This window comes from Penaeus vannamei, chromosome 3 (genome assembly GCF_042767895.1).
Source record: "Penaeus vannamei isolate JL-2024 chromosome 3, ASM4276789v1, whole genome shotgun sequence".
In the NCBI taxonomy this organism is placed as follows: domain Eukaryota; kingdom Metazoa; phylum Arthropoda; class Malacostraca; order Decapoda; family Penaeidae; genus Penaeus; species Penaeus vannamei.
The window spans coordinates 36,312,899-36,329,812 of NC_091551.1; the positions used below are offsets into that span (position 1 = coordinate 36,312,899).

The 16,914-nt window shown below is 34.3% G+C and overlaps 2 protein-coding genes across 4 annotated transcripts in view; one reads left to right on the forward strand and one right to left on the reverse strand.

Moving 5' to 3' along the window:
- Positions 1 to 6,009: 6,009 nt before the first annotated feature.
- Alg7 (Alg7 dolichyl-phosphate N-acetylglucosaminephosphotransferase) overlaps positions 6,010 to 16,914 on the reverse strand; it is a 28,596-nt gene continuing 17,691 nt past the window's right edge. The window contains exons 1-7 of one of the 3 annotated variants that reach the window (XM_027382200.2): positions 13,201 to 13,449; positions 12,154 to 12,301; positions 10,737 to 10,940; positions 10,430 to 10,557; positions 9,082 to 9,313; positions 7,453 to 7,641; positions 6,010 to 7,287 (exon numbers count right to left, since the gene is read on the reverse strand). In XM_027382200.2, coding sequence (XP_027238001.1) covers positions 6,984 to 7,287; positions 7,453 to 7,641; positions 9,082 to 9,313; positions 10,430 to 10,557; positions 10,737 to 10,940; positions 12,154 to 12,301; positions 13,201 to 13,285 — 1,290 coding nt within the window. In that variant the 5' untranslated portion in view covers positions 13,286 to 13,449 and the 3' untranslated portion in view covers positions 6,010 to 6,983. Of the gene's footprint in view, positions 7,288 to 7,452; positions 7,642 to 9,081; positions 9,314 to 10,429; positions 10,558 to 10,736; positions 10,941 to 12,153; positions 12,302 to 13,099; positions 13,450 to 16,914 lie in introns of those variants that run through there. The other 2 variants (XM_070144865.1, XM_070144872.1) reach the window with 2 other exon arrangements.
- Positions 13,871 to 16,914, forward strand: part of LOC113829109 (histone H2A-like) — a 4,053-nt gene continuing 1,009 nt past the window's right edge. Inside the window, exons 1-3 of the mRNA XM_027382202.2 lie at positions 13,871 to 14,029; positions 15,916 to 16,092; positions 16,758 to 16,870. Of these exons, the coding sequence (XP_027238003.1) occupies positions 14,008 to 14,029; positions 15,916 to 16,092; positions 16,758 to 16,870 (312 nt within the window). The 5' untranslated portion in view covers positions 13,871 to 14,007. The remainder of the gene's footprint in view (positions 14,030 to 15,915; positions 16,093 to 16,757; positions 16,871 to 16,914) is intronic.

Genomic DNA, 16,914 nt, shown 5'->3' on the forward strand with positions numbered 1-16,914 from the left:
ATAATGCGTTGCAATCCTGCCTGCATTATAAACAGCTAAAAACAACTCTCGGCATGTCAAAATACCCCCCTCCCCCCACACACACACTCATACATGGCTTTTTAGTCGATCTGAGCAAATATATGGGCTTTGAACGTGAACACGTGTACGATTAATAAGGTGAGCACACACTGAGAGAGAGAGAGAGAGAGAGAGAGAGAGAGAGAGAGAGAGAGAGAGAGAGAGAGAGAGAGAGAGAGAGAGAGAGAGAGAGAGAGAGAGAGAGAGAGAGAGAGAGAGAGAGAGAGAGATTAATACATCAACGCACATTCAAAATATATTACAATTATTCATAAACATTCTCTGAGTAAATTTGTGCGTGTATGTTTGCGCGCGTAACAAAGAGCGATTGAAAGGTCAAAGGTGACGTGCGCTGTAGAACAAAGCCAAGACCAACAACGCAAATCTCCCATAACCTTCCCATCACACCTTGGTCAAGGATGGGATATCCGCCTTGACGCCCTGTAACGAAAAATGCGAAAATCTGGTTTGCTTATAAGAGGCAAGAACATTTTTTTTTTTTTTTAAAGGATGGAAAGTTCCAGCCGGAAAAGTCAGCATGTTCTTACGTTTTACTTAATAAACGTTTATAAATGAATTGTCTTGAATGTTTGTTTATAGTGCAATATATGTAATGTCGTCCGTTTTATATTCAATTCGTTTACTTTTGAATTAGGAAAAGTACGTACTTATCTGTGGAAAAATACCAGCATTTCAGACGTTCCCAGCAACGTTATCACCGGCTCAAATACAATGATGCATTTGTCATAGTCATTTGATGAATGAATGGCGTATTTAGTTGTATAATTCTGTAAAATTAAACTCAATTGTGTGTGGAGTTCACGTCCGCAGAGCAAGAGCAGTAAATGGTCCAATTCACACAGCTGTTTTTTACCTGGGTTCTACAAGAGCTGTAGATCCGGGTTGAGTTACCCAGGTTGGATATCCGGCTACCGTTACGATCACCTGGTTTATCCCAAGCTTCCCTTACCTTTATTTTAATATACCTTTTTGTGCGTTTTTTTTTTTACCGAGGGAGATCGGAAATCCAAGGGGGTAAAGGTATGTATTTTTTGCAGTCAGATCCTGACGGCTGTTGCTATGTGATTTTCATTCACTCTGGAACATTTTATTTAAACTACTGTTTCCAAATCAATTACTAACGGTTACTTTATATCTTCTTTCGGCAATTTGCATTATTGCACGTTTTCTTTTGGCGCCATGAATTAACAGATGGGGTGCCTTAGCGGATGTCGCGTTTTTATTACCTATCACTATTATTTATCATTGTAATATTATTTTTGTTGTTATCGTTGTTGTAGTTTTTAAATATATTTTATCTTATGATTATTATTATTTTATACTCATAGACTACTACTACTATTACCACTATGACGACGACTACGAATACTATTACTACTTGCATTTCTACTATTACTCTTACTACTACTACTACTGTTGCAGCTGCTACTACTACTACTACTACTACTACTACTACTACTACTACTACTACTACTACTAGTAGTAGTAGTAGTACTACTACTACTAATGTTGTTATTGTTCTCTTTGATAGTATTATTGTTACTACTAGTATTAGTATTAGTTTCAATATTGTCATTATTACCTTTGTTATTATCATCATCATTATTATTATTATTATTATTATTATTATTATTATTATTATTATCATTATTATTATTGTTATTACTTGTAGAAGTAGGAGTCATAGCAGTAGTATTACAATTAATATTATTATTATCGATATTATTGCTATCTATAGTATTATCATCATCAATGACATCAATCATCATTATCATTGTTATTATAATTATTAATATTATTACCTCCGCCAAAGAGGTTATGTTTTTGATCGAGTTGGTTGGTTAGTTTGAGGTGTATCTTAGCTTAACTTACATTCCATTATAGTTTTGTTGTGATGCGGATCATGGTCAGAATCCAGGATTTTTTAAATTATTGCATCAGTAAAAATTATTATCATCATTATCCTTGCCTCTTCCGCCAAGAAGGTTATGTTGGTGTGGTATTATCAAGTACACTCGTGACGAGTGTACTTGAGAAAGGTGATTTTAATATAGTTCTTCAAATGTGAATGATCTTATTGCATCAGTGCCTTGGCGGAGGTATGCCTTCACTGTGCTTCAAGTTATTGTCATTATTATTTTTATCATCACTACTACAATGAGCATTTTTATTATTATCAATACCATTGTCATTAGCACTAACATTATTATCAGTATTGTCATTATTATTATTATCATTGTTATTATTATTATTACCTTCATTATAATAATTATTATCACTATAATATTAATTATTAATACTATCATTATTATCACTGTTACTAGCATTTTTTGTTGTTATCATTATCAATATTATTATTATGTTATGATCATTATTATTATATCGTCATTATTTCATTAGTATCATTATTAATGATTATATCATTATCATTATTATAATCATGATATTTTATTAGCATTATTCTTATTTTTATTAATCTCATTATCATTATTAGTATTATCGTTTACTTTTATCATTTGTATTACTATCATTATTATTATTGTTACTTTCATCATCATTTATTATGTTATTATTGTTATTATCATTATTATTATTATTATCATTATCATTATTAAAATCATAATTTCCTTTATCATTATGTTATTATTACTATTATTATCATCATTATCATCATTATCATAATCTTTATTTTTATAATTACCTCTGCCAAGGAGGTCATGTTTTTGGTTGCACTGGCTTATTTGTTGGTTGGTTGGTGGAATAACTCAAAAAGTTATTGACAGTTTTGAATTCTTTACCAGAGCTGTGCCTTAACCCAACTTACATGCCATTAAATTTAGGTGGTGATCCAGAATATGATGTGGATCAAAGATTTTTTTTTAATAATTGCATCAGTTACCCCTATTGCCGCGGCAATAGGGGTAACTATTATATTTATGAACGTAGATTGGGGCAACTTCTGGCATTTGAACTATTATTATAATTATTATCATTGCCATTTTTATCACTATCATCTTTATTATTATGACCATGATCATTAATATTCATTATGATATCAATTTTTGTAATTGTTATTACTGTTATTATTGTTATTATTATTGTTATTATTACTATTACTGTTTTATTTATCATTATTTATATTATTGTTATTATTATTATTAATTATTATTATTATCATTAATATTATTAAAAATCATTATAAGATTACCAGTAATAATAATATGAACATCATTATTATTGTTTTTAATAACATCATTATCATCATCATCATCATCATCATCATCATCATCATCATCATCATCAATCATCATCATCATCATCATCATCATCATCATCATCATCATCAGTCTCATGGTATTATGACATACATATCAAACATCTACATCAACATTACCACCATGATTACTTCATGATTATCTAAATAATTTGCAAAAATATATGTCATATACGACCAAGTGCAATTGCTCTGCAATTTCCCTACATATTTGTATGAAGATTATGTGCATGCCATGGAATTTTACACATGAAGTGTAACTAAGTGGTTCATGATTACAAAGCAAAATAAAGACATCAAAGGTCATATAGCTCTATAGAAAGTTGTAATAGTGAAAAGGGTAAAGATTATGATTAAATGTGCTACACATCAAAAGTCATATAGTGGCTCAGGTTAGTATGGAATGGAATGGGGCAAAGGGGAGTAAGAGCAGAGTGAGTAAATGGGCTGAGGTAGAGATTAGTAAGGGTATTTAGGTCTAAGTTACCATAGATAGAGATTAGCAATTGGAGCAAGGAGTTTATAGATTACAGTTTCAGGAGAAATGTCAGGGAGGAGAGAATCCAGGGAAGAGTGACATCTGTATCCAGGGGAAAGTGAAAGGGATATTGGGCATGATGCAGATTAAGCAGGGGGGAATGGGATGTGTTGGGAGGGAGTGGGAGTAAGGGGTGGTGTAGAGGGAACATGAATAGGAGGAGGATGGATGTTGGCAGTTACTTTGAGTGTAGAGGGAATGGGAGAGAGAGATTGAAGGAAGGTTGAGGTTTAGGCATGTTTTCTTGGATCATTATTTGATAGTTTTGAATGTCTTCAAAATGGAATTGGTTGAAGAGGTCTGAGAAACAAAGAACAGGTGTCAGGGCAGCAGAAGATATTGGTATGACTGGATTTAGAATAGCAAAAGAATTTGATTTGGAGAGAAAGGGGGAAGAAGTGGAAATGTAAGATGGAGGAGGAATAGATACGAGAAGGGGGGGGGGATTAGAAACTTCTTGGGAGGAAATGGGTGGGGAATGTGATTTTTGTCTGACCTTGTGTAAAGTGAGGCTAAGTTCGAATCTGAGAATTGCCACTTCACTCAAACTTGTAGGTAAGGCAAGCCCTTATAAAATACATTACGGGAGCCACCATAATTGGTACACGTGTAATTGTGCAGAGCAATTTGATCAATCAGGATTTTTTTCTTCATTGAAAATATTCTGCTGCATCAAAATCTAAGATCATTAGTGGTGTATTCAGAATATAGCAATAGGGTGAGGCTTGGGGGCAGAGCACTATAATACTATTGTGGTGAAAAGGGTAAAAAATATGTTAACGATCAGGACAAAATATGTTACGATATCAAAGGTTGTAGAGCACTGATAGTTAGTATGGGGATGAAAAGGGTAAAGAGGGAAGAGCAAATGGAGTATGAAGGCTGTTCAGGATTGACACAAAACCATCCTTTCATCCTATCATCCTTTCATCCTAGCATGGCTCTCACACCTTAAGATGTGTCCAGAAGAAGGGGATGAAGAAAAGAAGGAAAAGGAAAGGGAGAAAAGAAGACCATGCAAAATTAGTTGAGGGGAGGGCTGAGGTCCAAGGTAGGGGTGATCCCCTTACTTTGGGCCTCAATCTCCATTTCTTAAGCCCCCACGACAACAACTAGCAAGGGATTAGAGGAGGGGTCAAGCTTTACCAGGTTTTGCACATTAAGGGTTTTAGGCTATGAAACTGCAAGGCTTGGCAGGGTGACTTAGATACCAACCGTTTTGACATTGACGGGGAGGAAGTTGATATGGTCATACAGGGAGGCATGCTCCACAAATATACACATCATGGAGGAGGTCATGTCACCACAATGTAATCTTGGCAATACTGGTGGAAAACTTACAGTGGCTTCTAAGGGGAATGGAGTAGCATTGTATTGATATTGCATCATAGTCCACGAGGCAGGCAGGAAAGTCTTCCCCACATTCTGACCAATCCTTTTTGTAGACAGAGCAGTTAGTTGGGGATATAAAGACTGTTCCAATAAAAGTATTTTGGGAGGGATGAGGTTGGGAAGGAATGGGTTTGCCAGTGAAGTCAGTCAGGATTGATAATGCTTTAGTTTGGGATTTAGGTATAACTATGAAAAGGTGGTAATGCTCATGTCAGCTAAGGAAGGAAACTTTGCCTACTTGTTTTTCGAAGTATAGTTGAAACAGAAGTAATTGGGTCCCAGTCTCCATCTCCTAAACCCCCTGCAGCAATAACATGAAAGAGATGGGGGGGGGGGGTATATTGAAAGCAGTCACAATTTTCCTTTTCACAATTTACAGGTTAATATTCCATTTTCAATTTCATTAGAAATTATTATATGCTTCTTCTGGTTACATATGCAGTGTAAAGTTTTTAATTGTCAAGTATAATACATCATTTTAATATATTTGAAAATCAAAATACACTTATTAATTCTGTTTGTGTTCTAAAGATGTCTTATATATATTTTTACTATTTTTGACACAGTAAAATTAATTTGTGTGTAGATGTTTACTAGATGACTTGACAATATAAGATGGTTACATGACCTCCCTTGTAGAAGTGTAGCACATGTTAGAAAATTCACCAACTCATTTATTTCATGTATTTTCTTCTAAGAAATAAAGGCAAAATTTAATGCATGCTTTAAATAAATACTTTATTACTATCAACCATTTTCTTTCAGTATAATAAAAAAACAAGTATACCAACAAAATATACATACATGAAAATTTATGTAACATTATTTATCATAATCTGACTACTTTTCTATGTGGAAAGTAATTATTTGAAGAACTTTACTGCCACTAAGAAGCAAAATGCTGCATTTCACACATGCAACACTTTCATAGTTAATTAAGTATTGAAATACCCAATTTACCATGCTAAACTTTCATTTCTATTGATAACACACATTCAGAAACTCAACATGATTACAAATTAAATTGTATTCAATATTTCATACTTATAAAAATATGGAAATTATGAATGACACTCTTACGGTCTTCATTTCAGAGGATGATATGAGCAAAATAAAAAAATCTTTTCAAAATACTGTCCACTCCCAAAATAATTTAACTCAACAAATTAACAAACTATGAGAAATCGGATACCTTACTTTTACTTTATCTTCACAAAAATCCTGCTGTTACTCACAATATTCAAAACTTTGTGAAAAAAGCACACATAAACTGTATTTAGTAAAACTATTGGTAGATAACATCTACCATTTTTAAATATATTTTCACACTCAAAATGTATGCTCATTTCCAAATATTAGATACATTTACCATATATCTACAAAACAAATGCAAATCAAAAATATCTTTTGAATGGTGACAAGTTGTTTTAACATTTACTAAACGCTATTTGCATTACATAGAATACATGACCAAAAGATTCTGTAACTGAAACTATGTACTATAAAGAAAGTATCATTCATATATACATAATGTTCATCTCATTCTACACACACATTAATGCTTCCACACCAATAATTAAACAAATGCATAAGTCTAATGCACATACATGATACAACAAATTCCTGGCATGTCACTGATAAATATTCATGAGAATGAAAAAAATCTGAGAATCCATTTGTATATCATTAACAAACAACTCAGAAAAATAAATCTGCAAATGGATATCTAATGAAAAAAGCTAGCCCTGAGCTCAGCACCTGCAAAACAAGAAGTTTCATTGTAAGACTAGCTTCATGTTGAGGGCCCAGTTTCAGCAGGACCAAGTTGACTAGTGTAAGGTTGTTGATTCGACACATTTCCTTGTCTTCCCCAAGGCCCTCTTCAAGTCTCACCAAACCCAGCTTGTTTAGGAACCTCAGTGCAAGAAGTAGTGGCTTTAAAATCTGACTTGCCTTGAACTCTGCAACACTTGGTTCTAGTTTATCTTTTTGTGGGACATATCTGAAATGACATGGTTAATTAATGCTGAAAGCTAATTTAAAACCAATATTCAACACACAATTAAGACTGTTGACTTACAAAAGGTAAATTTCTATAAGAAATGTGATGTAATGTAGTATAACATAATCAACAATATCAATAACCCTTATAAAATGTAAAACTCACTTTGGGAGACGATGCCTTGGGCAGGGCACAAGGTGGAACAGCTGTGGTACTGAATAGAGAAAATTGAATATCTGTGGCAGGAAGAACAGCAACACTGTCTTACTGAAGTGACCAATTATGGACACAACGGCAAAGGTCATTCCAGCAAAGTATGTAAATGTGTCACCTACAAATGCCCGAGCTGGATATCTGAAAATGATAGATGTGATTTAAGAATTTTTTTATTAACAATAAGTATAAACTTACGTTCAAAAAAATTAGGGACTGTATTAGATGACATATAAGATGCATAGGCTTAATAGACACACCTCCATTTCAACAGTGCAAATTCAGGAAGAAAGTGTGGCCTCATCTTCACATATAAGACCTAGGGTGATTTTTTGAGGTTCTTGTTTTTAGTAAGTCTTATCAAATATGGTAGTTCATACATGAAAAATGAAGAATATTAATTGTTTGATTTGCAAGAAATACAAAGATGCTAGATTTTTTTCTATGAAGATACACCAAGGCTAGATAAATAATTTTCTTTTATCACTGACATTCAAAGTAAAAACACTAAGGAGAAAATTAACTAAGGAGAAAATTACAGTGACTTTGCAAATTATTTGTCTTTACTTTATCTGAAAATTGGTAATAAATAAGTGATACATAAATAAATGACAACCCTCCCTGACCAAGACTTTAACCTCTGGCGCCTCAGGTAAGACCTAAAATCAGCAGTACTAAACCAACTATACAACCAGCCCAACAAAAGGATTATGCAACTATGATCATACTAACTCACAAGACATTACCTCTCCACTCGTACTAGAGTAGGGAGGTTTTATGCATAATCTCCATGGGATCACGGTGGAATTGATTCAGAAACCCAAACTTATGCCAGATATACTAATGAATCTATATACGAGGGAATAATGTAGTAATGCACTGATACGGATAAATAACAACCCTCTTTGACCAGGACTCAATCCTCTGCCACTTCAGGTACAACCCAGAATGAGTATTACTACACTACCTTGACCACACATCCTAACACAAATACTGTGCAAATGAGATCAACTAGCTCCATACTTATTCTAGATAAATAATAGCAAGGTTTACACATAATCCCTGTTGGCTCATGGTTCATGGCACAGGTTTCAAGTTTTGGTCAGGGATTATTGGTATTTATCTATATCAATGTGGTACTGCATTTTTTCATCTTCTATGCCTAGTGCATATGCAAAAGATTACAATATGTATGATATAAAAAATAAATAAATAAATAAAAGAGAACTAACTTGTCTTGTTGACTCTAAAAGAGCCAAAATAGGGGAAATATCTAACTCTGAATCTAAATATGAAAAAACACAAGCACCGCAATTTTCTTTCTAAACATTTTACTGAATCAGAGGAAAAATGTCTCTAACAATAATTTACATTTATGTAAAGCAAGTGTGTATGTATTTCAAATAAAAAAAAATATATATATATAATAATCTATAAAATTACAAACTTCTTACTGCATATTGCAGGAAAAATCCTTTCACATTACTGGCATAACTACAAACTTCATAAATGTTTAAAAAAAAGAAAGAAAAGGAAAAATAAATATATACATGCAACATTCAAGAATAATAGCAAACTTACCGATTATGATAAAACAAGCCTAGTGCTGATGCTGTGAATGGAATGATGAGGCAAAGCGAGAAATAATGAAACTTGGCCTGGTACCCTCCCAACTCCACAATATTGAACACTATCACAGACCCAGCAATCACTACTGCCTGGCCACACTCCAGCCCATTTATGCCAGCATAAATGTTGATGGCATTTGTACAGAACACTGCAAGCATGGACATGTACACATAGTACAGAGGGCCTGGAAATAGAAAAAATTGCAAATTTTACCACTGACATCAAAAGAATGTAATATTTACACACTTATAAAAATGGTAAAAAGTGTCTGGAGATGAAAAAGTTAACTAAATTAAAACTAACATCAGTAAGCAATATTTTTATGCATACTATCATACTTACATTAAACCTATGTAAGCACATATGTATCTGTTATTTTTGGTGTATGTCTGTCTTTTATTGGTAGGGTTTGTATATGGAATTAACAACACCTACTCTCTCCATCACTGAATAAAAAGCAATATTTACATGCATATCATCATACTCACATTTTAATATTCAGATGCATATTATCATACTCACATAGTTAAATAAATATTCAGACATGTGTGAGGGTTATATGAATGCTTTTTACTCTCTATTTCACATGCACAATGTTACAATTACTATCAGAAGACTAAATGTGTGAACATCTCTGAAAAGAGAAGCATTAAGACAATGCCAGTATAAAACCAAATGGTATTTTTGACATATGTCAATAAAATTACCCATCATTTTTTTTCCCAATCTCTTTGCATTTTTTGAAAGTCTGAAAATAATATAACAGTCAATCACCTATATATCAAAGAATGTTGAAAGTTAAAATCTATATCCAAGAATAATTCTCTTAAAAATAAGCCCAAAGTGTGGGCTATAGTGAGTATGTGCTGCTGCTTAAGGACAGAGATAGGAGGATGGGGATTGGGGAAAATGCTCTAAGACCCTACATAATGGGTAGTGACCACACAGGCAAAACTATTACCAGACTCTGATGGGCAGTGGGAATGAGCACTGATAATATTATAAATGAGAAACTCACAGGCTCAGATCTGGCAGGAAACAATGGTCACAGCAGTGAAGCCTAGGCACCTAGATGTATCAGCTAGAGGGCACCCTTGTTATATGTTCACTACAATTCCAGTCAGCTGAGGTCAAAACTTAGTTTGGGGCATTTTACAGACACAACCATATTGATATTTTTTTAAATTATGACATATTATCTGTGCCTACTTGGGTTAATGATTTGGTAACTATGTTTGCTTGCATGTGCACTCTACCTCCTGTGTACTGGGCCTAATGTGGTGGATGCTCAACTGCTTACCAATGTTCAATGTTAATCCAATCCAAGTTCGCAACGGCTTTGGAACAACAACTGTTGTTGAACCAAGATTGATGTAATAAACCATTAACAGCGGAAGTGAGGCTAAAGTAGGAAGCACTAATTTGAATCTGAAATCAGAAATTATTACATTAAATACATTGACTGTGGTATAGAGTAAAGCATATATGAAATCACACAATCAGAAGAGGAATAACTTACAATTCCTTTTATAGCAATGCTTTTTATTGTTACTATTATAGAAAATCACTAGACTGGTTTCCACAATTAGATACAGCCTTTCACTTACCTCCACTTCAAGTTCAGGACATCATCTGCAAAGCCGAGAAACAGCATACAGCATATAGAGAGCAGTGAAGTCAAGTACTCTGTAAATGTTGTATGAGGAAAAGGTGTCTCTGGGTTCATAAAATGCTGACCAAATGGTACTCCCAGGAACAGAAACATGATGATGAGGAAGACTAGGCCACTAACCATGCCCATTGACTCAGGCCTGTTGGATATCATTATTAATCAAACAAGGAAAAAATTATACAAATCTTTGTGAGTTAATACTTCAATACTTATTGATATTATGTGCATATATGATTAAAATCAACTGGCATGCCATTTTCAATAAATGTTCAGAATAGGACTATGTAAAGACAGATGATTAAAGTAATGGACATAAAGAATGTATAAAATAACACTACCCAAAATAACCTGATACAATCACTTCTCAAATTCTAAAAAGTCCAGAGATGCTATGCCCACTGTAATTCTCTCCAGCAAAGCAAGCATACCTTCACCTTGTATTGTCTAGCTTTACAGAACTAGTTGGCCTCCCTGGTTAGGCCAATTAAAAAAATCTTGGTTTCTCATCAGAACTTTTTCAAAATTCAAATGTGGTATACTTTTTTCCCCCTTTTTTGTATCAAGGCCAAATAGGATTACTTTTTGTAGGCAATGCCAATAAAATGGACAACTCTGCATGTACGAAAATGTAAATTTTAATGAAAAGAAAGGTCATAATTGGTGGATACACAGCACATAGTTTTTTGCTAGTTTTACAACTCAAGGACAGATTCCATTATTGGTGACTCCTCAGGGAAAGACCCACCAGTGCCACAGGTACATATTTTACATTTTAATGACTAACAAAGATGGGGAGGTAAACTGAAACGTGTTGCAGTTCGGATAGATATACTTTTAAGGCTCTAAGTGGAGACCATTTTGGTTGTTTACAAATAGGCCAAGAGGCTAGTAAACTACTTCCAACGTTCATCCTGTTCGCCACACTACGTTTCGAGAACATTTTGTTTAGGTGACTGTTCATTTGATTTTGCCGCGCATCGCATGGTGCATTTTGCCCCAGTGAACATGAAGACCTTTTGCGAATAGCAACTATTTTGGTACATTTTCATCGATCACTTTGGAAATAAAAAAATCTTAAAAATCGATGCTGAGGTGATTTTCAGATGTGGGCGTTCATGAGAAACCAGAATTTCTTTTATAATAAGCCTTAATGTGTAACAAGGAATGGCCCACTTCAACATGAAATTTTCCTTATCCTTGTCAGAGCAAGCCAAGGAAGTACTTCATACTTTCTCATTCTGAACAGTTATTCAAATATTCATTAAAGTTATTTACGTTTTCCTAGACATCTAACAGTAAAGAAAGGAACTACTGTCATATCTTTCAGATAGTCAAGAATGAAGCTCACTTACACTTTCTTCTCTCGATCTTTCTTGCACAAATCTTTTCCAAACAATCCAGCATTTATAAACATGGTAGCAACAGCAGGGATAGTTCTGATGACAGCACCCAGCCCCACCACTGACAGTATCAGATTGATGCATAATGACACAATCATCTCTGAAAATACAGGAATGATAAGGACAAAGAATGATACAAATAACATTTTTATATCTGGATATTTCATATACATCAGTGTAAATGTGGATTTTTTTTTCACACAGCCATCAAACCCTGTAATCATTACTTTTAGTTTCAAGTGTTCAAAGCATAATATTCATGAATCTATTTTTTTCCATCATCTTAAAGTACTGGTAATAGTTTACAAAGTGACTGCACTCCTGAGTCTAGAAAGTCCTTATCATTTCAGCCAACAATTTTAAGGGGATTCCTGGAAATCCACAAACATCCCAGGAGAACCAAAATCCTTTGTATCCAGGCTTCACTGCCAGACTCCCACCCAACTGCCATGGACATTAGTCCCCAAATGGTATTTGTTGTGACCTAATTTTTTCTTTTTTGATATCATTCTTTGCCTGCACAGATTATTTCATGCATCAGTAAGTAGTTCTTCCTTTTTTGTATGACAGTGTCAGTAGATTTTCCCTATCTGATAGATGTCATTATGTAAATGTATTCCAAAATATTGTGTTGGACAACTTTCATATCATCAATTTGTTAAGGAAATGCCACAGATGCAATTTGTTATAAATTTTGTTCTTCCGGCCATAACACGCAAGGATTATCTTGTATCATTTGACTGTGTAAAACTGAAATTGTACTGAAAATAATGCAAAAATACCTATGATAAGGCCACTTCTTGCTCTATTTCTAGAGATAATATTTGACATATGATAAATAAACAGCACTTATTCTAGAAAAATACGACTCATAAATATCTTAAATTCAGATACTTACAGATCAGATACACAAAATGTCCAAATAAATTCAAACAAGCAGTTTATCATCTAATCAACCAAATCGCCTAAACAAGGGGAAATAAAGAAAAATGACAATACCAAGGCCCGGTTTCAGCGGATCAGTTCTGACGTCGATCCCCAATACACCCAACAGCTTCTCCGTTGCCATGACAACCACGTTCATCTTTCGTTTTTAACATCCGACTTCTTAAGTAAATCGTGGTTGCTCTCAACCTTACAGTTCGTTAATCCAAAAAGATCTAAAATCATGAGTTAGTTTAGGCACAAATAAGGGAGACGTGTACGTCAGGCCGGCATTCTTAGCCTTCGAGTTGTTTACAAAAGTATGCCTCCGGGCATGACTTGTAAACATTAGATTAATCTTGGAAGTTAGAGTGTATTTGTCAAAAAATACGAAACGAAAATTATATCAAAGTATTTTTAAGATATAAACTATTATGGCTGCACAATAAATTATGTGTTATGCATGAAGGATATTAACTTTTAATATTGTAAAACCTTTATGTGAATTACTAATCTTATGTGAAAGTCCATTGTCGAAATGGTGTAAAAATATATTAATTATTATATGTTCAGGATAATCATATACTTCCCAATATTTAAAATTCTTGCAAGACTTATGTTTGCCCATGTGATCAAAGGTTTTTGCCTTTGTATTGGTCAGATTCCGAAAACCCGCCAAAAAGAACACTACTGATTGGTCCATCTGGCTTACCTGCATCCTGATTGGTAGAACTGCTCAGGAGAGAGGTGCGGATTGGCTGACGGTTGAAAAGGCCAACAATACCGCATGAAGAACCGAAGGCAGGCCAGACAAGACCTCGAAACCGACGTGAAAGCACGCAAATTCCCTTAGTTTTTCTCGTTTGTACGTAATATCCAAAGATGTCTGGCCGTGGCAAGGGAGGTGAGTAAAGAAGGATGTAACAAAGTGTAGGTAAAGAGTGAAGCATGGATTTTGGCTGCTTCTCAAATGGTCGTTGGCGTTTTAATCGAGTTTACTGGACCGCGGAGATTCAAATTTCATGCAGAAAATATTTCTCTGTTAAGTGTTCATAAGACTAGGACAGGGATTAGGTTGGATTTTGTCGCGTGCATTCACTTCCCGAAACATTAGTAGTTAAAATGAAGTTGGAAATTGCTTTTTGATTTTAAAAATACAGTCCTTTGAAGATTGAAAAGTGTTTCTTAAAGAATGTGCGGATTTCTCCTTACAATCGGGTAGCCACATCGATGATGTAGACTTTGTGGGAATACGGAATGCCTTTGCTCTTATTAGGATTTAATTTTGCTCGGCTCTGCATTTATAAGAATCGGAACATTTCTTTCTGAATAAAGTACCTAAACATATGGACTAGCGTATTGATGCAACTAAAGCCAAACATTCCTAGTACTTCAGATCCATTACATTTAAACGATTTTACATTTGCATTTACACTAGAATATGCTGGAACTGAGGATTGCAGTTGCCTAGATTCTTCAGTAGAATAGGTTAAAGTATGGAGTATTATCAAAATGGTTTGTTTACCATGTGCAGAGATTGAAGGAAGAATACTGTTAGGTGCCTAATAATAAGCCTCAATGAGCAATTCCTGAATAAGAATACATGAGGCAATACTATGGCTAGATTGTGGGGAAGGCCACCTTACCTCCACTGCAGTTTTGCAAGAGCTTGTACTTTTTCCTGTATTGATAAATTGCCTGAAAATTCTACAAACTCTTAACATGCATGAATGTATTTAGTTGTCTATTGTAGGCTAGTACCTGAGCACAAAGCATGGAGGCCATAGCATTACTTGCCTAAGATTGTTTGATATTGAGAACAATTGTGGCTAAGCTGTATTTGCTGATTATTTTTATCTTCTGTGTTTTCTGCTTTGAAACCATAACTTTTTTACTGTTCAGCCTTTGTGCAAAGATATGATAATCCTGAATGGTAGCAAAAGTAAAGAAAATGTCAGCGTATGCTAAATTTGTTTGAGGCTGTTGCCGCATGGTAATCAGTATTGCATTATGTCACAAGTTGTATTAAATGTAAGGTTGATGGAAGAAATGTAATTTTAAATTCTCTTCTTTCCAAAAAGATTGCATAATTAAGTTAACTCTGCACTGAAAGCACCATCTTGCTAGACTCATGCTTTTATTGGTGATTGTTAATGAGTGATGCACCATCCAGAGACTGTTAACAAAACCAGGGTGTCATAGGAACCTAAACACTCAACCTAACCTTTCCTACCTCCTATTTATTCCCTAGATTTATTAGCACTTTGCGCCAACCAATAAAAAATGGGTATTAACTCAGGGTGTTGTGGGCTTAGTCTCTGAACGGTGATATGTAGTAGACATTTTCAGCATTTAGCAGTAAGTACGAGGCTGCTGCTGCTTAAATTGTCATCTTATTCTATTTTACTGTCTAGGGAATAAATAGAAGATAGGAAAAGTTAGGTTTGAAATTTTTGGGTTTGCATGATACCATGGTTTTGGTACTTCATCTGGAGGTTGCATTGTTCTTGGTAACAAATACCGTTTTTAGCAGTGAATGAGGCTGCTGAAGCTTAAACTGTTGTTCTGACTCTATTTCTTATGATCTGTAAAATGGTGTGTCGCTCTCAGTAACTTGTACTGTTACATGTACTTGTGTAAACACTTTCCACTTCTGAGTTTTGCATGTATCATTCTCTCGAACTTGCTTCCCAGATTCATTTATTGCAGATAAGATAATACTGCTTTCATACATTTCTTATTAGAGTTGATAAAATTATGATATCCATTGATTGCCATTCTTAATTGCAGGCAAGGTGAAGGGCAAGTCAAAGTCCAGGTCTAGCCGTGCTGGCCTTCAGTTCCCAGTTGGTAGGATTCATAGACTTCTTCGCAAGGGAAATTACGCTGAGCGTGTAGGAGCTGGTGCTCCCGTGTACCTGGCTGCAGTTATGGAGTACCTTGCTGCTGAGGTTTTGGAGTTGGCTGGTAAGTTTTTCTTGTGTTCATTGCAGTAAATATAGAAAAGGTGTGAATGAGACTGAGTATATTTAGTAAATGAAATGTATTTGACAAGTTTTTGTATTCAGATATTCATTTTTGATGAACATATAATGGAAAAACATAAATCTCATTTGATATAAACGTAATTATCATTCATTCATTTTTCTACATATCTCCATCCTTTTAATCTGTTGTCTCATCTTCTGAATGAGTACAAATGATAAAATGAGAAGTAGAAGTGGTGCAAGACTAATGGTTTCAATTTTAATGGTATGGCTTTGTAAAGTTAATGATAATTTGCATATTCTATATACCCTTCAAATTATTTTTTACATGTATATATTATATATTATATGAATTGTACTCTAGTAGTTTTACTTCATGTTGCATATAGTAATACTGTTCTCTGCATACCGTTGAAACAATAAGTCCCATCTTGCTGAAATATTCATATTGGACATTTGTTTGCCTTTGCTGGAGTGAACGTGCCTTTGACAAGTGGCTAATTCTTACCCTGACTTTCTACAGATTTTTTGTTTTTGTTATATGGTTGACTACTTTAATTTTTTTTTTATCTTCATTTCGACCTTTTCTATATCAAGATGAAATGGTGTTGAAAATTATGCCCTAAACAAAAATGCTAATTTCAGGTAATGCTGCAAGAGACAACAAGAAAACTCGTATCATCCCTCGTCACCTCCAGTTGGCCATTCGCAATGATGAGGAACTCAACAAATTACTCTCTGGAGTAACAATTGCTCAGGTAATTTTTTAAACAGATACCTTCAGTTGTTATAAGGAAATAAC